At 34.5% G+C, this 22646-nt stretch overlaps 1 protein-coding gene across 3 annotated transcripts in view; it reads left to right on the forward strand.

Annotated features, from left to right (window-relative positions):
- Ih (hyperpolarization activated cyclic nucleotide gated potassium channel Ih) overlaps positions 1–22646 on the forward strand; it is a 485037-nt gene that overhangs the window by 189704 nt on the left and 272687 nt on the right. For all 3 annotated transcript variants that reach the window (XM_090406366.1, XM_090406365.1, XM_090406367.1), the window contains exon 4: positions 21214–21488. In XM_090406366.1, coding sequence (XP_090262492.1) covers positions 21214–21488 — 275 coding nt within the window. The remainder of the gene's footprint in view (positions 1–21213; positions 21489–22646) is intronic.

Consider the following 22646-nt stretch of genomic DNA (forward strand, 5'->3'; position numbering starts at 1 on the left):
CACGCCCAAGACTGGCTAACTTGGCTATGGCTGAGGAAGATCCTTCAGCTCCTCACATCTCCGACGGGATTCGAACCTAGGACACTCTTTTCCCCAGGCATATGGTTGCGAAGTGCACGGCCAGTAGGCTAACCGCGCGGACAGAGAGAGAAACTTGAAAGAGAAAAAAAGTCGTCGTATGGTCCTGAAAATTCAGTCGTGTGTTGAGAAGTATCTATGAAGACCATGTTACATCCGACTGCCACTTGTTTGCACTACGAAAAATGAGTTTTGCAATGGAATATGGAATGTGAACATGAAATCAATAAATGCAAGTCTTAAAATACCAACATGACGAAACAAGATCAGAATCGAAATTGTCATTTTTATTACCGGAAAAAAAAATCCTGACGGTTCTCCTACTTACTACGATATTAATTGTTTTCACTTAAATGATCCAATTATATTGATTTTCGTAAAGCGATTTCTACTATATCAATAACGAAATACGTTATTGATATACATATCAATAACGTATTTCTTCCGATTATCAAAATTTACTATTCACTTTCATTTTCATTTCTCTTACGCTCATAGTTTGGACTTTCTTATTATTGAAATATGTAACAAATTCAGCTTTTTTTTTATTTACATTACAGCTGTATTCTTCAATTCTTAGAAATTTCATGATTAAGTGCAAATTTCCTCATATTTCATTCAGTTACATCAAAGAGAGAGAGATTTATGACGTCATTTTACTGAATTACAATCTGATCCGTTGGGACTATATCAAACCAGAGCTCGTATTAAAGCACATGCTGACGTCAATTCAAATGCAAACTAGCTTTAATAATTATTGGAATTCCTCAAAGGGAAATAATTAACAAGATATAGTAGAGATTTTTCGTTTGAAATTGCCGAAAAGGAATTATATCTTATCTCATGTATATTTATTTATTTATTCACTGTGTATGCTACCTTTCAAAGTATTTACCCACTGCTCTCTTCATGAAAAGTTCATTAATTAGAAATTACAATTGGATACGAAGCGTTCCTCTTTGAAGTGTGTATGCTGCTCTGTTTCCAGTTGCGTGAAAGCACAGAATAGATAAAAAACAATAGTGATTTTTTGAGTCAAATGACCAACGTAAAACGTCAAGTAACCAACCAACTAAAGAAACAAGTCCGTTTTTTAGTGACACGGACAGATATATTTTTAGACTGGTTCTTTGCGAGTTATAACAGCGTACCAAACAATCCATGTCGATTTGCATACCCCCAATCGCTTTTATTACTAAGTGCAGTTTCAAAAGCCGCAGTAGACTTGATAAAAGATTGCTACGTCTCTGATCTTGATCTGCATTAGCTTCCCATAACATTCATAACATAACAATTAGGCGTTCAGTAATACAAGTGTGTGTATGTTACGGAAGTGCTTATCTTCAAGTGTGTTTAGTGATATACGATATATTCAGTTCGGGTTAGCAACTCTCGAGTACTCTGAAGCTCTCCTTCTGCGATCGTGGCAACTGACAACCACTCATGTAAGTTTCTGATCCGCGTCTACATTACCAAGTTTAATCTTGTGTTCAATAAACATCGTCCAGTGTTTCTATCAGGGTATCTCAGAAATGCATGTAATATTATCGCTCTAACATGTAGGGCAGATTTCATGGAGATTTACTGACCAAGCTGCCATACGATTCTGACATCCTCTAGTGACATCAGGTGACTGATTAGGCAGTGTCTCTCGTCATCCATATTATCGTCATCCATATTATCTATTCTGTAGGACTGCTGCTGATCCATGATGCTTTAATATTCCAGTGATAGCATTAAAGAACCATGTTCAGATTATGAAATTTCACTATTTATTTCTAAACTTTTGAGCATAGTTATATTCTTATATTTTAACATAAACGTAGTCCTTTATAGTCAGATTATGTTATGGGGAAATAATAAATGATGCTCTATGAAGGTAGAATTTCTCTCTGTAATTTAATCACTAACTAAACTATAGTGACCAGTATAATATAATGTGGCATTTGAATGGTTATGTATAGATTATACGGATATTAATAGCAATAATGTTTTTTTATCATGTTGTTTCCTTCCCCAAATTATGTGGCCCTCTGATTACAGCGTTTGTAAAGATATCAAGGAATTTTTCCGTTAGCTATCACCCATCACAAATCGTTTCGCATGACTATAAAAATAATCTCAGGCCATCTATGAACATTCGGAACTTTTTTCTTCGCCAATAAAAATCTTTTTTCAATATTTTGTTTCAAATATTCATACTCATTGCGTCACCGAAACATTTTAGTGTTTGTAGCTATGGAGTTATATTCCTCTTAGTTTTTCCATGCGGCTTTGTGAGATAAATTGATTTAGGGAAAAAAAAGCTAAAGTAGTCAAGTTGTGTCATGCATGACCTTTCTTAAATACGGGTTGCATCTTCTTTCACATTTATATTGTCCTTTCCCAATAATATTCAGAGACAGCATTTCGAGTTTTAATTTTTTTGGGCATCTTCATGATTTTATAAGCATTTTGCTATATCATCAACGATGATATAAATATCATCGGTGACATTGATCAACAATATCGCATGGAAACCCTTCTTTAATGTTTCGCCAGAAGGATATCAGAACTGAGTATCGAATACCAACGTACAAAACGTCTTCTGGAGACTGGTGTTTAAAAAACTACTTCAGTTATCTTCTGGTTTGTATCACCTCTTCACATTCGATTCCATTGACAGAATAATCTAGAAATCGTTATGTATGATAATAGATGGATTTTATCCTCAAATTTCATAATTAACGCAGGAATATCTGGAGGCCTTACTCTGTTATCTATTTTTTCCTGTCCATAATTTCATTGAAAATTCAACTTTTCTTCCTATCAACAAATTATCAGCATAATTGCCATCTTCAAAATAAAAATCTCCAAACTGTACGCTCTATAGAATACATGAACACTATCCTTACATTAGCAAACAGTAAATCTGTAAAATCTGGCTTGGCACAGCACGTAATAGATACAGACCACAACATCCTATGGTTTGAAACGCTTACTTCATCAATGTTGGTATAACTTTGAATTCTTGTTTAAAGAAAGCGCTGAGGTCTTATTTCACCGTAACGACTGCCACTCTATATCTAAGATATGGGAATTATTTTAATCACACATCTTTTTTTTAAATAGCTAATGAATATCAGTATTGCAATATTTCCTCGGTTTTACTATTGCATTGTTTTATGTATAATATCACGCGACTCTTATTTTTTCAAATCAATCCATTGTTCGCGTCCCACTTTGCAATTAACTATTGCCACTACTAATGATGGCCTTAAATAATATTATTTACCCGTTGTGTTTCTTCATGTTAATTTAAGAAATCTCGAACGGCACAAGCATCTCTTAAACAACGATAAATGAGAAAATAATTGGTGTTGTTATGAATTGATAAATTTTAATGACGCTAGTAAAACTCAACCTTGTCTTGCTTCTCACAAATTACAAAAAGTGCTTGTTTTTATTCATTCTTACGATAACATTGGGAGATATAGATAAGACATTTCTGTTGTTGAAATAACTTATGTTTGCTTGCAACAGGACGATTCTGATTTAGTAGTGTTGCTGTAAAAAAATGAGAAAGATATGAGAGAAAGAATTGAGGAGGTCAGCAAGTTTGAGTACCTGGGATCCATTATTAATGTGAAGAATTGCTGTTCAGAAGACGTCAGAAAAAGGTTAGGAATGGCTAAAACAACAGTACGAGACTTGTCTAAAATCTAGAAAGATGATCTATCTCCATGGGAACAAAGTTGAGAATTTTGGATGCATTTGTTTTTCCAACAGCGACCTTATGGATGTGAGACTTGGAACCTGAAGAAGTCAGATAAGAAACAGATATCTGCTTTTGAGATGTGGTGTTACAGAAAGTTGTTGAGGATATCATATACTGAAAGGCATGCAAATGAATGGGAATTAGAAAAGCTCAGTAGAACTTTAAGGCTCCTCAAGGATATTGTCAGAAGAAAGTTAAAATATTTTGGACACATTGGAAGCATGGAAGATGACTTCTCAGAACAATAATAGAAGTAATAAAATGAAGTTCCTGGAAAAAGAGGAAGAGTAGACCATCAATGAGATGGATGGATGGATGGATAGTGGAGTGAATGATCTTCAGAGAATTGAGGTCTCCAGAGAAGCAAACAACAGGACCATATGGCGAAGCCTAGTGTAGCACATCACCGAGAATCGGAGTGACCATACAGTATCTGTAGATGCCCAGTGAACATATAGATAGTTGTAAAACAAATCCAATGAATCGCCTTGAGGTCAGTGAAAAGAAAACGAATTAGTTTTGTTTCTCTTAAAGTGTTACTTTACTTTTGAATTCTGTCGGAAGTAATTTCTGTAAAAAATTGTTATCACTGCAAGAGTACGATTTAGGTTAATTCACTCCACTTTGCTATCAAGAAGTATCATTATTTTGTTTTAATATTGACATTTTCTAGAGACAAAAATGCACATTTGATAGATTTCTAATGTTAATAGCATGTCTCTTTTGTCGTTCAATGTTTTAACCTAGTGTGTTTTGTGTTCGTGCTCTGTATTTCTTTGGATTAAAAGCGTCTTAAAACTTAATTCACACACAGAAATAACCCACGTCCTGTTTGTCTTACAGCAGAAGCTCCTACTTGTGAGCACCTCCACGTTGAATTCGCAGGTATTTTCCCTTTGGCTGGAAAGACCTGGATTCGAAGATATACATTTACAAGATAATTTCAGAAGGTGGCGAGTTATCTTGTCTGATATGGAGTTGATATTTTTTCATCCTGCCAAACGCCAAACCGACCAGAAGAACCCACACAATTAACCGGCAACAAACTAGCCTCATAGCAGTACTCGTTTTGGCCATAATTTCAAACACATACAAGAAATAATTATTATTTGAGAGTTAAGTTTTACTTTTTATATAATTAATTTTCCAGGGAAAAAAGGTAGTTTAATCAACTGCTTATTTAAAATTAGGATTGTTTTGAAGTAGAAACAATGGTTCTAATTTATTTATTTTTTATTTATTTATTCGTATGGAGTTTCCTCCCTTTTTCTCCCCCGTCCCTATTGGGGAGAGTTGAGCCCCCTCATGGGGGATTAAGTATTTATGTCTGTAGATCCGTGTGTGTTCACGGGGCCGGTTTGCCTGCTTGCGGGATGAAAAACCCCAGATAAACTGGCGGAAAAAAACCTACTGCCCGCGCCCAAGACCAGCTAACTTGGCTATGGCTGAGAAAGATCCTCAAATTCCTCACGTCTTCGAAGGGAATCGAACCTGGGACACTCCTTCCCCAGTCATATGGTTGCGAAGCGCACAGCCACTAGGCTAACCGCGCGGACATTTATTTATTTAATCATTGTATTTATAATTAATTTACAAAAATAAGCCCATGAAGTAAGCATATATTGCCTGTTAATCGTGTATATTGTGGTCGGTTTGAGAGCAGAAATCTCGAAAATCTGAGAGAGAGAGAGAGAAGCTTGCTTCGCTTCCACATAAGACTAACTCATCAATTAAAAACTCGTAAAAAATCTTCTCGAATTCTGAATACCTCCCTCCAGCGACTTTCAGAAGGTGGTGAGTTGAAAGCACTTGCTACTACTCTGTCGAATGCAGGACGGAACAAACAAACAGAACGAAAACTGTTAATGTATGCTAGTCATAATTATGTATACTCTGGGTATTTGATTTAATTGATAATTTTAAAAAAATCCACGTTTAATAACCAAAGAAAAAATAATAAAATGAAGATTTCTACTGAAGATCCAAAGTTTCTAACAGCATACATTTCTTAATGAAGACTTACTTCAGTATACCACTGCACTGGAAAAAATGTTATTCTGTCTCACTTGCTGAACTATTAACTGTTTATTGACCCGGTCATAAGTGACTAGGAGAGAATATCTTATAACTATCTACGTGAAAAAAGCAAAGTAAGCAGTTCTTCATATTTGCTGTCTAATGAAGGTCAAATTACCATTGCATATCCAAATATCTGGAAATATTCCATCAGTTTCTTTATCTTCTAACTTAGCTTCTTAGTTTTCGAAGAAGAATAAAAAAAATTAAGGGTCTCTCAATACTAACGTTTTATGTTCATATTGATTTTACCCTTTGTAGAGCTGTCTTTAAATTTTAATATGCTTAGCATGTCTCGAAATTGTTTCTTGCTTTGTGTTTTATATTCTCTTTGGTGTAAATGACTCGCATTCGAAAGATTCATTTTTTATATTTCTGGATAGAAAATCGTTATAATCAATAGAGTTCCGGGAAAGGGATATTCAGCATTATATTTCGATTCAAAACCTTCATAGATTTACATGGATGCTTCCACATTTATAAGGGCTCTCTGAAGCTCTCCATACAAAACAAAGCATTCCGAAAAATAACGAGATATATCCGGAATAGCGGCAGTTACTTGTTCATTAATGTTTTAAATTGGAAATATCTACAGTTGTGTATCTTATTATAATGCAGTCGTATAACAAAATTCTTTTTCTCCCCGAGAATTGTAACGTCTCCCTAGACATACGTGTTTGGGATTAGTGAACATTTTTTCTACAATAATTAGCGAAAAGGAAGTGCTGTAATGGTTTTATGTGTACTTCCCAGTCGTTATTTTCTTGGGAAATATGTCTTAAGAAAAGGCTCAAAGTTAACCCATAGTTTTGTTTTAATTGGTCGTACTTTTCTGGTTTACGTCCTCTAACTGGTTTTATCCCATTGGTTATTTACTATATCGTAAGTTGTAAAAATATAGTTCATTACGTTATAACATGTTTAACTCTGTACTCAGAGCCTGTGTAGCTCAGTGGATGTGGCGTTTGCATACCACGGCGCTTGGCCGCACGAAGGAAGACTTGGTTTCGAGTCTAGTCGGCGACTAGAGGAAATTTTTCTAAACTTTTTTCGACCGGTTCCCGAGTTAGTCGATCTCTGGCATGGGCAAGCGGGTTTTTCCTCCCGGAAACTCGGGTTTTTCGTCCCGTAAACTCAAGAAAATCGACCGTAGAACCCACATTATTTCAGACATTAAATATATTGTGTTAGGGTTAGGGACCACGAGATGGTGGCACATTTGAGCCGTCTCTCTTCACTGGGTACCGCTTAATTGATAGCATTGGGCCATCTATCTCTGATTGGCACCAGTGCAGATTGAACTGCCCACTCAGTCTCCAAAAAAGTTAGATAGGGCTAAATGGCCTCGCCTACTCCCAGTATACGGGAATAAAAAGGCGTTAGCTGATTTTTTTTTAACTCTGTACTCCAGTCCATTTTTAGCCATTCTGAATATTATGTCAACAACCTCTACACCAACTTGGAACACTGACATTTCTTTTTGGACAGATATTAAACATTATCTCATTTCGTAGTACAGAAAAATCGGTAAGTCATAATTTGAATGTACGAAATATATAAACGGCCAAACTTATAAATTGAAACACTATGCAAACGTGTACAGAAAATTCAAATATGTTTGCTTTACAGCAGAGATAAACATCTATCCATGTTCGTCATTCTAAATCAGCACCCTTTGCTATAAAAAAGGAAGAAATTTTATCACCTGAACTACATTGGACAAGAATTTCTCTTGAACAATTCATTTTGTAATTTTTTTTCAATAATAATAAAATTATTGCATAGATAAGTGTCCTTATCCTTCATGTACATACCTCAGAATTTAATTAATCTGTCTTTAAAAATGCGCACTGTACACCGATCTATGAAACTCTCGGATGATATTTATGAATTAATAAAAATGACTGCAAAGACATTGCCGGTTGGCTTTCAATGGATCCTTATTATTCGAATTCTACTCACTCTTTTGCTTTGGATTAATTAAACGAAGAAATAAAAGGCATCTAATTCCTGGATGTTAAAGTATTTTAAAGTTTAAATAGCAATAGAATGCACTTATTTTTCTGCTTTAAAAGTTGAATTATGATGAAAGTATAATAATGGTGGAATTAATTGAATTTCTCCTATTGGACAAACTCTGCATCTGATTTCTGTTTTGATTCTTTATTATTCAACTAAAAACTCATTTTAAAGTTAATTATAACATTAAAATTCAGATTACCTTAAGTATTTTAATTATAAGATAACTTAAAAGACGTTTATTGTCTTCCAAATGGAATCATTGATGGAAATACTTTTATTGGGGAATATCTGGAAATACTTTTATTGTTACCCAATAAAAGTATTTCCAGAGATTTTTGTTCAAGAAAATTAAACGTTTTTTAACAGGAATCATTGATACCAAATGTTTCTTATAAATAACAACACTTGTATATTCAAAGCCATCTTATCAATTTTTATATTCCAACGGTGCATGCGCAGTTCATCTCAAACTTGACTACACTTAAAAAGTGTTTTCAATCTGGTAGCCATTAATGTTTTCCTAATAACAAATCAACAACAAATATAATACACTTGATTCATTACCTCGGCAATAGTTCCAAACAAAATTAATAAGCGAAAAAAAAATTTTGGTGATGTGTATAAAGGACACACATTTAGTTGCTTGGCATAATTGTTTCATAAACATATGCTTTCCTTACTTTACAGTTCTGAGGAAGATAAATTGTCATCAATTATACTTGAGTTCCACGTGTTCTTTGTTCTCTGTTAAAATGTTAGGTCAGAATATTCTTTAGAATACGATAAGCTATTTTTCTAGGAAATTCAAAGAAACCCTAAGGCTATGTTTAGTGCGGTCTTCAATTTTGTCAGTCGCAATGGCTCCAACATTGTTATTGTATTAAAATGCGCATCGAAATTATTGCAACAGCTTCTCCCTCTCTCACCATCTTCTTCCCATCCAAGCGTCTGCCAGAATGTATAAATAATAAGCGAGAGTTAGCCTGACACAAACTTACGATGCAAATCTAATCAAGTGGAACCTAACCCAGATCTCTTTCTTATTAGTACCACTACAGAGAAACTGCATAGAAGTTAGGTGCCAAAGCCATGATGACTCTTTCAGTTGCGAGAAGGGTAAAATTATTTTGCAGACAGCAAAAATAGCCTCATACGATATATCCGTGGATCTTCACAAATATACGTATAAAAGTGGAACTTTCTCTCACAATGAAACTATGGACTTCATAGTAACACATTACTTTGTTATAAGCAATTTACTATTTAAATGTATTTAATAATGCACATTACTCATTATGTATCAGTTTACTATAAAGCAACTGGAAATTCTTTTACAGTGTAAATAGGCCAGGTTGGCCGAGTGGTTAGCGTATCCGCTCTCCAGCCAAAAAGTTGCAGGTTCGAATCCCGCCGCATGGATTTTTGTGGAAATACTAGTAGTGGTGGAAGGTGGCGTTGGTGGATTGAGCGGTGGAAACAGAGAGCTGTAGGGTAGGTGTTCTCCCTCGATGAGTCTTTGGACTCCCTGGAGGTGTCATCAAAAGGATAAAATGTTCTCTCCGAGTTCTCGCATTATTTTCAGTAGAGTATTAGCAATAGTGTTTGATTATAATATCATAGTTTAAGAAGCTTAAAATGGGGAGCTTGCATTGGAGCTCTAAAATAAAAGCACATCCTTTAACTTGCTCCCTGCGTCACTGAGTATCTAATTAATAGTGAAGCGACACCATTGGTCGAATAAGTCAAGTTCATTAATTACAACTGATAATGAATTACTATCCTGAATGAAGTAAGACATACTAGAATGTATATTAACTGAACTGGAAAATCATTTTAGAATTTTCTTAGAATATAGTTTTGGAATAATACAAAATTTAATTCGCTTGACTAGCAGTATTTCTAAATCAAATAATTCCCATTGCTTGCTTGGCATTTTAAGGTTTAAAGTTTAAAAAAAACAGTAACTGGAACTTGCATCATTGCCTATGTTTATATTTATTCCGCTTAATACGAATTAATAGCAACAACAACATCTCCATTTCCTGATGGCCAGTTCAAAAGAACATCGAGACAAAACAGATACAAATATTTTTTCATAGGAAAATATCCACCACGTGAATATTGTAATTTTGACTGAATTATGTCACTATAAATTCACTTCATGCTGATCCAGTTTTTCTCCCAGTTTACTTCGGTGCTAAGATAAACGCTAACACCGTCCACACTAAGATATTTTATTTAATAAAATGCCATGGATGTAAACAGAACTCGAATATGTAAGCTTCTCCTACTGTGAAACTTTGAGCTCTGGTCCTTACGTGATTTATATCAGCTCTATAACACCTTTTTAAAGAAATTCAACACACAGGAAATTAATACTTTATAGTATATTAGTTCCACCGGTGGACTAAGGGTTATGCCGTGCTTTAGAGTCTAAACATGGTACTTTTTCAAGCCATTAAGGTACAAATATTTGAATTGGAAACTAAAAAACAGTAATCCAACAAGAAACGAGGCGTAAAAGTCACGAAGTTTGTCCCTCGTGGCATTCTCTTAATGCCAAGTGGGATGCTCTACTCACCCGACAACTCGTGGATGAGATTGGTTGTATGAATGTTGTTCCATCGATAAAGAAATCAACACTAGATCGTGGTTGTTGGAATTGCCTATAGAACGAAAACAATATAAACACCATAGTTGGAGGAGCCATTAGTGAGAAATAGATCTGGAGAATGGCTTGGGTTATCTTGTGTAAGGTCATTGGTGAGAGCAAATGTCTCGGCACTTTTGTTTGCCAAATCGGTGCAGTTACAAAAGGAGAATCATTTGGAGTTTTTGAACCTCTTAAATATCCAAGGAAGATGTCCATTCATGGGACTAGAGTAGTTGTTTCGCTTGGTTTGTGTCAAGACTAATAAGAAAAACTCCGTCCTCTTTTTTTTTACATCGTTCTGTTCATGAAAGAAAAAACAAACTGAAGTTTTCACTAAACTGTCAGCAAGTTGTTCTGATTGGACTTCTTTTCAATCAACAACAGCCCTCTTTCTTCGAGGGTCACATTTAGATTTTACTCATTAAAATAATTTAAGTTATATTATCTAATTTATATTAATTGAATATTTCAATGGAACGTTCCAATATCAAGTTACTGAGATCTGTTAAGTCAATGCAATGATATTTTGTCTTCCAAAATGTTTTTTCCTCTCCTATATATTTTAAATTACCATTTTAATGAAATAAATACAAATTTAAATAACGAAAATTATATCATCATCATCATCATCATCATCAAATTTCTGCCATGTACCATCAAGGGGTGTATAGGATATGATAGTATTACATGAAAAATTACATCATTCCTAACTTCCTATCTACAATTTTCCTTCAAATCAGTCTGTTACCTGTCAAGACTTTAACATTACCAGATCTTATATTTCTATCTTCTAAGGCACTTTTTACTGTATCAATCTACCTATATCTTAGTCTCCCTCTGGGTCTTTTTTCTGCCAACCTGGCAGAAAACACTTGTTTTGCTTTGAACACTAATCTTTCCTTTCCCATTCTGTTCAAGTGACCATACCACCTGAGATTAGCTCTGCTAACGCATTTCTGGATGCTAACAATGTCAAGTTCTTTCCATTTATCCTGTTTTTAATATGATATTGCCACTGATGCCATCTGTTCACTCCTCTAATCTTTCTCAGGACTCTCATATCTGCGGTCTCTAGTCGTTGGTCAAGTGTTTCACTTCCGACCCAGCTCTCAAATCCATAAGTTAAAACGGGTTTGAACACTGTATTGTATACAGCTAATTTAGTGTTCCGACTAATTTCTCTCTTCTTCCATATGATTTTATTCAATTGACTTCCTACCATGGCAGCTTCGTTGATTCTGTTTTCTATTTCCATATTTAATTTACCATCTTCACTACAAATCGTGCCTAAGTAGCTAAAATGTTTTACTTGTTCCACAAGTTCTCCACTCACAACACAGTTGACATTTTCAACGATTCTACCCATTTTCATTGTCTTTGTATTTTTATTGCTGACCTTCATACCATATCTATTACAACAGTTATTAAATTTAGTCAGGGAATCTTGCAGACTTGCAGACTATATTTAGAAGTATAACATCGTCCGCATTAATCAAAGAGCTGATATTAACATCTCCAATTTTGATATCAGGTTCAATACCACTTTCCTTCATAATGTGATCCATATAGATAATGAATAACAGAGGGGATAATGTAAATCTTGGTCTCACACCAGATTTAACATTAAACCATCTTCCTGTACTTCCTTCAATTCTAACCGCTGACTTACAACTCAAATAAAGACTAAGTATTGCTTGATATAATTCCCCATTGACACCATATAACTGTAGCGTAGTGAACAGCTTCTCTCTTGGCACCTTGTCATATGCCTTTTCCAAATCTACAAAACTTAAAATAGAGATCTTTGTTATATTCCCATGATTTCTCCACTATTTGTCGTAAAGTGAAGATCTGATCCCGACAGCCTCTATTTGGCCTGAATCAACTTGTTCTTCACCAAGCTTTTCTTCCACAATTCTTCTCCACCGTTTCTCAAGTATACTTGCATATATCTTACCAGGAACACTCAGTTGGGAAATACCTCTGTAATTCTCACATTTAATTTTATTTCCCTTTGTTTTTATATATGGGTACTATGAAAGCTCTGCTCCAATCATCGAGTATTCGTCCCTCTGTCCAGGCTCGCAACACAACTTCTGAACTATGCCACTGTAACACTTTTATACCACCATACTTCAGCATTTCTGCTCGAATATCATCTACTTCTGCTGCCTTTTCACATTTCAAGCCTTTGATGACTTTTTCTACTTCAAGTATGGATATGTATTCCTGACTGTATGTTTGTTGAGTGTTTTTTACGCTGTACTATCACTGCTTGTTTCATTTAGCAATTTATCGAAGTAATTACTTCATACTTCAAGGATATATTTTTCTTCAGTTTCATGTCACCGTTATTATCTAATTCCTTTTACAGCACTCTTTCCTCCACTCACTTCTAAGCTTCTTCAACAACCTACAGAATATTTTACAACCTTCTTGATATTTATTTTCTATATTCTTGCCAAAGTCCTCCCATGACTTTTGTTTAGCTAGTTTTACAAAGTGTTTAGCTTTTTTACATTTGTCTCTGTATTCTCTAAGATCACAAGCTGATTTATTTGTCAGGACCGTTTGATATGCTTTCTTCTTTTCCTTCACCGCCTCTTTAACTTCCTGTGTCCACCATGGAGTTCCGATTTTTCTATCCTTGCAGACAACCTCACGACATGCCTCTCTGGCTGAATAAATCAGGGTTTTCTTCAAGGCTTGTCACTGAATCTCCAAGGTTTGGTTTCTGTTCTCAAGCTCTTTCATTTTTTCTTCAATAATCTTTGTATATTTTAGTCTACATTTCACATCTGAGAGCTGCTCAACTTGTATTCGCTTTAAAACTTTCTTACGCGTTATTCTTTTCAATACGAAATTCAATTTTATCCTGCTCAAGACTAAATAGTGATCACTTCCAATTTCAGATCCTCTGTACACTCTGGTGTCCTGCACCAGGGAGAAAATATCACTATCAACAACAACATAGTCAATGAGATTTTCTTATTCCTTTCCTCTTCTCTCCATGTGAATTTGTGCATATTTTTATGTTGGAACATCGTGTTAGTAATAACCTGTCCTGTCCTGAGCAGAAATCCAACAGGTATTTGCGATTATTATTAACTTTGTTCTTTTCTCCAAATTTTCCCAAAATATTTTTGTATGTCTCACAATCATTTCCTACTCTGCTATTTAGATCCCCAACAAGGATCAACTTTTCATTTTTCATTGTGTCAGTGGCTTTTTCTAAAGTCTCAAAATATTCTACCGCTTCTACCTTAGTAGAACCGTCTGTGGGACCATAGGTACAAATAAGTCTCATTGTCCAGTTCCCCATTCTGATAATTGCCCACATGACTCTACTTGAGATTGCCTGCTATTCAAGAAGATTAGTCTTTTATTTAGTGTTGAATACTATGGCTACTCCTTCTTTTCCTTGATTGTCATTGCCTGAATATAACATTTTGTATTTATTGCTCAGAAAGATCTCACCAGTTTTTGTCTTTTTTTTTGTTTCAGTCACCCCTATTATGTCGATTTGATACGTATACAATTCTTCAGCTAGCTCTATCCATTTCTTTGCCAGTCAGGCTTCTTATGTTGATAGTACCGATCTTTAACTCTGGTGATGTTGAGTTGGGGTGTATTTTCAGATTTGTTCCAGTAGCTGAATTTTCACTGTTCCCCCTAATTCCCTGCCAAAAACAACGGGGGCCTTGTTTAAGCGGGCGACGCCTCAACCAGCATAAAATTTTGTCATGTTATACCATCATTCTGTATTTTGGTTTAAGCCAATAGGAATACAATTTGGTCGGATAAATCCCAAATTGCTAGCCCATCCTCGTTCGTTCAGTATCCAGGTAGATATCCAACAGGGTGCACCACGATAAGGTAAGGATTGGACATTAGGTCAGCAGCCCTGGTCGGTTATCTGCATTCCTTTAAAGGCTATATGGAGGTCTCCTCTCAGTTATACAGCTTTGGCCCTTAAGCTACCTCTGAAAATTATATTAACTAGCAAAAAATACTCCTATCACTCAATATGACAAATCCTATGATTTTGGTTAAAAAAATTGGTAAACGCGTTTACATATGCAAATGTATACGACTGAAAATTTGGTTGGATTTAGCTGTAATTGCGGAAGAAGCAAAGCATCTAAGGCTGTGGGCAACTTTACTTAAAGGCATGCCTTATAAACTGAAGGACCTATACTAGATTATCCGTGCAGTCCACAAACATTCGTGTCTAACGCAGGATTCGAATTGCAGCCTTTGTTCTGAACAAGCAGTTTTACTAACTGAGCTACCGAGATATGCAAGACGTTTTTCTGGTTTGCTATTTTGTGAGAAGAAAGATATTTCTTCCTCTTCTTCCTTATCAGACCTGGCAGCCCATCTTTAGTCATAAATGTTCTTTGCGTGCTTCATAGATTTCCAGTCCAGATCTTTCCAGTTTAAGGGTAGACGTCACCTTGCTACTACCCTGCGGAGGCGTTTATGACTCCAAGAAAAGGGGTTAAATTCCTATCTTAAAACAGAAAACATCTTAAATCTTGTGGAAATATTTCAGTGCATTTAGTTTTCTTTATAACATGTTAAAGAAAACCGCTACTTGTAACATCTTAATGATGTCGTTTAGAAATCATTGCATATTTATAAATATTTATTAATAAATTTCCGAAAGATAATTTTAAAAATAATCATTTCGTAATTAAGTATTAAATAATACTTTTGTGGCTAAACATAGTCATAAGTTCAAGTTGGCGATTTTATAATCGCCATCAGCGATTATACAAACAGCCTCCAATAATTGTAGTTTCCTTTCAGCATAAAAAGACAGAAACGGATTTGCTTCTTAATGAGAGAGTCTGCAATTCAATTCTTTACTTTTTTTTAAGTAAGCAAGCTAGCAATGTTTGCTTTAGCTGATAATAACCAAAGACAACACTCGTAAAGACTTTAGATTCATGTTCGCTTTTAATCCCATCAAACTTTGATTAAAAATATTCTTGTCGCACGTGAATAACAATTACTTAAAGTTATTTCACACCATTTTATCATTAAGAAACTTAAAAAAAACTCTCCACTCAAACGCCTTTTGTTTTCTATTCTTCCATCAGATGGCAGCACTATACATCTATAGACACGTGCAGTTTTTTTATTTATTTTTAATTCTTATTTTTATTTTAAGAGCACGTAAATCATTAGAAAAGTAGTGCAATTAATTATATTTATTAAGTTTTAAGGGAGGGCCAAAATGATGTAATATGTCTTTTGAGATGACAGGAGCGTTCGTCCGAAGTTTCTCTTTTGACAGCTCCCATGTAATGATTTATTTAGCCTTAGATTAGGACTATGAAATATATTTTGTTATTCTTCAATTATCCTTGATAACTGTAAAAATGTCTGTATTGGCCGATCCGGATACAAAAGAGATTCAAGTTTGAATTTACGTAACAGACACATTGAATTATATTAAGGAGGTGAGGTTAACAAATCGACTGAATCTATAGAAAATTCTTATGGCCTTAATTCTGGGCAATTAGAAGTCCACTGAACACGCGGGGAACTCAACTACGTTAATGACGCTGCGTAAAGCCTCCCTGAACAAGAAGATTAGACTTGGTTGTAGTGTTTTTGACATTAATCCTACGTGGGGAAGGCTTACCTCTTCTACCAAGAGAACTTCAAATAACACTGACATTCAACAAGAAAATCAATAAGTTACTCTGTTGCGCAATTAGCCCAGAATTTTATATCTTGTATTAGATTATACTAGAAAATGATAGCTTCATGAGTGTTGTAATTACAGTTAGATATCCTTGAAAAAAAAGTAAGAGTGTTGGTCTAATACTTCATTTCTCAGTGTTTCATATTCTCACTCACCTTCACATTAATTACTTTAGAGTAGACCTGATTCTGATGCGTTCTTAAAATATGAGACGTATCTGCGCTAGAGACGTCATTCTTTATTCCTTTTGATATATTGTTGCTGTTATTTATTCACCTAACCCATTCCATAAGTGCTTGAGGAATATGCAATATTCCTCAAGTACTTATCGCGAAATCTGTCTATCCATGCAAGGAGCCTTTATAAGGGTTTTTCGACTCAAGGTGAATCGCCCGATATTACCTTTTGTTGATGAATGCATGCATCGCAGCATTATCACTCGAAACTACTACTATTTGCTGTAGAAAGAGCGTGGCCATCATAGAATTTGTCAAACGTGCAGGATACCTCTTGAAAGATACCTTTACCCCTCTCTTATCAGTTTATTTTAGATTGAAAAGATCGAATCAAATCTGGCTCAGAAAATCTTCTAAGCAGTGCTTCCCAAACTTCTGGATGTTAGGGCCCTCTTTGGAAAAATTCAAATATTTCACGATCCTCCTCGAAAATAAAAATCGTAATATCGACATATATTATTATAATATTTATTGTATTTATATTCAATACAAAACATACACAGCGAATATTGCAAAAATCAAACAAATATTACATTTTTAGCATCTCACATACACATTTGACATGGCACATTATCTCATATTTTTATATAGATAGATATCTTGTTATTGTACATTTGCAGGACAAGCACATGAAACGTTAAACGATTAATAATAAAGAAAGAATTAAAAACATAAAAGTTTAATAACAATTTAATGTGATGGATGTATTTCAATCCTGCTACAACAATATCAGGTGAAATATTTGAAACTGCAATTCCTAGATTTCTGCTTTGAAGTGAAACTTATATGAATAAGCATATATTTACTCATATTCATTAAGCGCCGAAATACGCAGGAAGTAAAATTTGTGAACCCGCACCAATGTGTGATTTTTTTCCATTAAAATATAAAAAATAACAACAAAAATAATAAGTAATAAAAATTAAATACGTTTCTTTTAATGTAAAAAAATCTACTGAGTCTTAAAAGATTTAAAATTTGTTTTCATTATTTCACGGGCCCCCTCAACAAAACCTACGGCCCACAGCTTGGGAAGCGCTGATCTAGAGTTTATGTACTCTCTCATAAATTTCGAATTATAGTTATTCGGTTTCTCATGCATTTTTCTCTCCTTAAATTTGAGTTTTTCTTCTCACCAAAAAATAGACAAACATGCCATGGAGTACACGCAGTTAACAGATATAATGAACAGTTATCGTTCACCCTAGATTACCTGTGATAATTCTAACCAATCATTTATCTATATTTGCATCTCTAAATTCCATGAATATCAAAATCATATGAATTGTTATAAGTCTAAGCTGGTCTTGCAGTATCAATATTACTTGAGCCTCTCATCTCAGTCATACTGAGATACGGAGGTTCGTGTCCAGGTTGCTAAAAACCTTTATAAGTGTTTCTTCATCCGAAAATAAGTTATCCGAGCTTATACAGAGGTAGAAGGGTTTTCCCTCCGCGAAACTCGCCTGTAAAAGAGCAAATACAACCAGAAGATTATGTACAATGTACAGACAGAAAACTCTGGCTTGCTAGCCTTAGTTGGTTTGGCTGCTATTTCAAAACACCAATAACATCATAGTGTTTCATAATTCGATATGAATTGGTTTGGTATTGCTCTACTTAAAGATGATTTCCGAAGAATGCACATAGTCGTTGTGTTGCTGATTTTTAAAGGATTCAATTAAGTGTTGGTACTTTTGAACTGTTAGTTTATTTTCAAAGATCAAGCTGAAACCTAGAATTCTTGTTGCCGTTTATATCTGAATGTAGGAAATATAGCAATGCACAGTTTTCAAGCAACAGAGTATTTAGTTTTTAGTTGGTTTCTTTTGTACTACAGTGTACATTTTTGATAATAATTGTTTAATTATTATTAAGAGCATGATTTGTAATTGTTTGAACTTTGAAATCAAATATCCATTTCTTTATCAAACTACCTACTCGTAGTATGCTTCTTGTTATCTATTTACTTAACATGACCACATTTTAAAGATTTCCACTCGTTTATTTGGTTTTTCTCTCTTTTGCTGATTAAATATTTTATTGATTAAAATTCATAATAGTCTTAAACTATATAACACCCGTCTTTAGAAATCTCGGTAAACAAAGGTGACCAAATATTGTATATAATGGAATCCGCTGTTATTCCTAGCAAATGAAACAAATCGAAAACTAATTGAAATGAGTTTGATAAATTCATTTTATCGAAACTTATGAGTTTCGATATCCACATTGGGATTACAAATTAAGCATATTGTTATAAACGAAGGTATTGCTCCTGAAACGTAATGGGTAATAATTACTCCCTTAAATTAGGTTTTAATTAAGAAAACGCGAAATTCCTTACGAAACAGTCATGTTTAGGAACACGTCATGAGAATTTAAACAAATACGAGTCAAGTTTGGAGAGCTATTTTTTGAATCAGGCCAAGTAAGGCAGATATTAACGCAGAAGGAAAAACTTTCAGATGAAGGTCTGTTTTTCTGCTTTTATCGAAATGTAACTTTGAAATATCGCATAAAACTTATAAAAAATACAATACGATGCTTGCTTGGTTCCCAGTTATGATTCACTAACAATTATTGCCTGCATCATCTTGTAACCATCCAATTGGCATTTGACTTAGGAGCCATATCTCGAATAACCTAAAACTAAGAAAATAATGACTAGACAAAATGTCTATCTAAAACAGGGCTGAAAGAGTAGATTAAAAAATACTCTTTAGATGCGTTTCACGTATTAACTGCGCACCTGCAATTAAGAGATCTTTGCTGTGTGTCCTTTGGTTTTCAAGGTTCTTTGACTTTTCCATTAAACTTTCAGCGCTAGTGGAGAGAATCAACTGACTTGAATTAAAGAAAAGTCTCATTCTAACTCCAGCATAAGAGAAGAGTTCACTCCAGCAATGAGCGTCGTATACCATCTAATGGTGCTCGTAAACATGTGATAGATGTGAACCCATAGACTGTTGGTTGGAGAGCGGTGAACGTTTAGCAACTTTGGTGCTCTAAAATATTATTAATTGAGTATATATTCATATATTCGTAACAAAATAAACTCAAATGAAAACTTTTGAAAGTACTGGCGAGTGTATTATGTTATTTGTATTTCCTAATAATAATAATAATCCCTGGTACTTGTTAGTCCTTAAGGCACACGAACCGCACAGGACAGTTTTTGTAATCGTAATTTTGGAATAAGGTGATTATTGTTATCACTAAGTACATCGGTGTGCTGTATATGTATAGGTTTGCGTGTATTTAGGACTAGTGGTGTGCTGCAAGGTTCGGTGCTGAGACCATTCGTTGCTGTTTAATTTTTACATAAATGTTATAGAAAATAACCTGAAAGTGAAACTTCAGTTGTTTGCTGATGATGCGAAATTAGGTAGAGTCATAGTTAATCAAGGTGATGTGGAGAGCTTACAGGACGATATAAATAGGCTGTCAATATGGGCAGAAGTTAATGAGTGTCAGTTTGTTGTGGAGAGATGTAAAGTTATGCATTTTGGGAAAAATAGATAAGCCGTGTATCACATTGATGGCACTGTACTTTAGGAAACAGATAAAGCTCGAGATTTAGGGGTCTCGGTTTTGGTAGACAGAGTTAAAGTTTAGAGGACATATTGCTAAGGTTGCTTATAAGATTACTTGGCTATTGAAGAACACATTAACATGTAGAGAAAAGGAAGTTGTTATTCCTCTTTGTAAGGCCTTGATACGCTCGAATCCGGATTATTGTGCTCAAGTCTGGTCCCGTGGATTTCTTGGGGATGAGAAAGTGGTGAAGAGGTCTCAGAAGCGAGTGACCAAGATGGTGAGTGGCTTGTGGAATGTTCCCTATGAGGATAGATTGAAGGTGTGTGGGTTGCATAAGTTGATTTATAGGAGAAAAAGAAGGAATATGAAACATTTAAGCTGCTTAAAGGGTTTTATAGAATAGATGCAGGGGAAATGTTTCAGTACTTGGCTAGAGGGACCTGAACAAGGGGCCATCCCTGGAAGTTGAAAAAAGGTGTGGTTAGTAGGGGTGTGAGGACTAGATTTTTTGCTTATAGAGTTGTGAATGAGTGGAATGAGTTGCTGGTGTCAGTAGTGAGGGCTTTGTCTGTTAATAGGTTCAAGGAGAGGTATGATAGATTGGGTCTCCCGCGATGAGTCTTAGGACTCCGTGGAGTTGCCCGTATAATAATAATATATTTTGTAAGTTGTGTAGGCTTTCCAGGCTGATTTTCTTGAGTTCGGAATGAAAAGGTCTACCACCCTTGAATGAGAGCAGCTAATTCAATTCAATTCAAAGCAAATTCAAGGAGTAAGAAGATAAGATTTACAGGCATATACAGTAATCTTAGGAAGTTCGTAATGGTATACACATGATAAAGAGGAATTTATTCATCTCTGTACGTAGCTATTTTTAATACATTTCAATAAAAATTCTTGGAACTGTTTGAATCAAGAATCTTTTGTTATTGTAATGAATATATTTGAGTTCCTCATTGACATTTTCGTAATGGTTGGAGTCCTGTCACTAAGTCAACCACACATGCAGATAGATTTGTTTAACTGAAAACATTTTATAGAGCTCGCTTTAAAATATTATAACTGCCATAAGTAATTCAGAATATAAAAGACATCGCATATCTAACATAACTGTTTTCTTTTTATTTCCAATTAGGTATTATGTCTCAAGACAATGCAGAACAAGTTATTCTCGACCCCAAACTAATAGCCAAGCATTATATCAGGACGTGGTTCTTCCTCGACTTGATCAGTTCAATCCCCCTGGACTACGTATTCCTAATTTTCAATCAGGATTACGGCGAAAACTTCCAGATATTACATGCTGGGCGTGCTCTTAGAATACTAAGGTTTGCTAAAATGCTCAGCCTGTTGCGTCTTCTGAGATTGTCTCGTCTGGTTCGATACGTCAGTCAATGGGAAGAGGTTTATGTAAGTAGTGCCCTCTATAATCTTCATCTGGAAATTTAGATAGTAAGTCCTCTTACTTTTAACGTTGTTGTTTAGGTATTATTTTATTTGTATGAGAGAGAAAACGAGAGACAAAAAATATAATTAATCATAAATTAAAAAGGATATTTTAATGCATGTATTTATGCATTTAAATCTTCGATTATAAATTGATAAAATTCCTAAAACGTTTCGTAAAATCATTTATCCACCGCACAAAAAAAAATCCTAAAGCAAAAAATGAACAGTAAATATTTAATTGATATGTTAATAATAGAAAAATGCGAGACAGAAGTTGTAAGAATGTTAATATGTATTCATGTTAAAAAATAAATATTTAATTCTGTATAATAATATTCCAAGAATTGTAAATAAGAAACAAATTCTATGTAACATTTTAACTAAAGAAATTCAGGAATATATACATTGGCTTATCACATTTAAAAAAAAAAAAATAATAATTGAGTGGCAGAAATGTTCCATAGAACTTGTATATTAACTAATGTGAATAATAATGTAAAAAATTGCTTTGGTTTAACTAAACAATGTAAGTTGCTAATAATTACAACTAAAAGAGCTAACAATGGGATATGCAATCAGGAAAATGGGCTTTACACTATTCACGATATTTGTCACTGAAATGCTTATGGTGTGTTTATTCTTCTGAATATAAAAACACGTGACCTGAAGTGTGACATATATATAATAGTAAGGAGAGATAACTTAATTAAAGCAGTAATTTGCAGTAATTTCTTCCTTTTAATTTTGAGGTAGACTATACTCAGTTTACTGCAATAATTTTCTCTCTCAAAACGCACCACAAGAAGTAATGTCGAATCCAGATAACCATATGCAATATTCTTCCTTGTTCCATTTGACATTCTGATATCTTCGGTGAATATATTCAGCGTTTACTTTAAACCTAAAACGCATAATTTAAAATAACGAATTGTCTCCACAATGCTTGAGAGGTCATGTACACTTACGGAACTCGATTTGCGCAGCAGAGAACACGACCTCCGAAAAGCCCATTTAATGGTCTTTATTATTAAGATTCATAATTTGACAACGCTGTTTCACAATTGAGTTAATATTGTTTTTTTTTTAACTTGGAGTCTTAGTTTCTGATGTTGTGATACT

Source organism: Typopeltis vanoorti, chromosome 16 (genome assembly GCF_054136105.1).
Source record: "Typopeltis vanoorti isolate ZY-2024b chromosome 16, IOZ_Tvanoo_1.0, whole genome shotgun sequence".
NCBI lineage: Eukaryota > Metazoa > Arthropoda > Arachnida > Uropygi > Thelyphonidae > Typopeltis > Typopeltis vanoorti.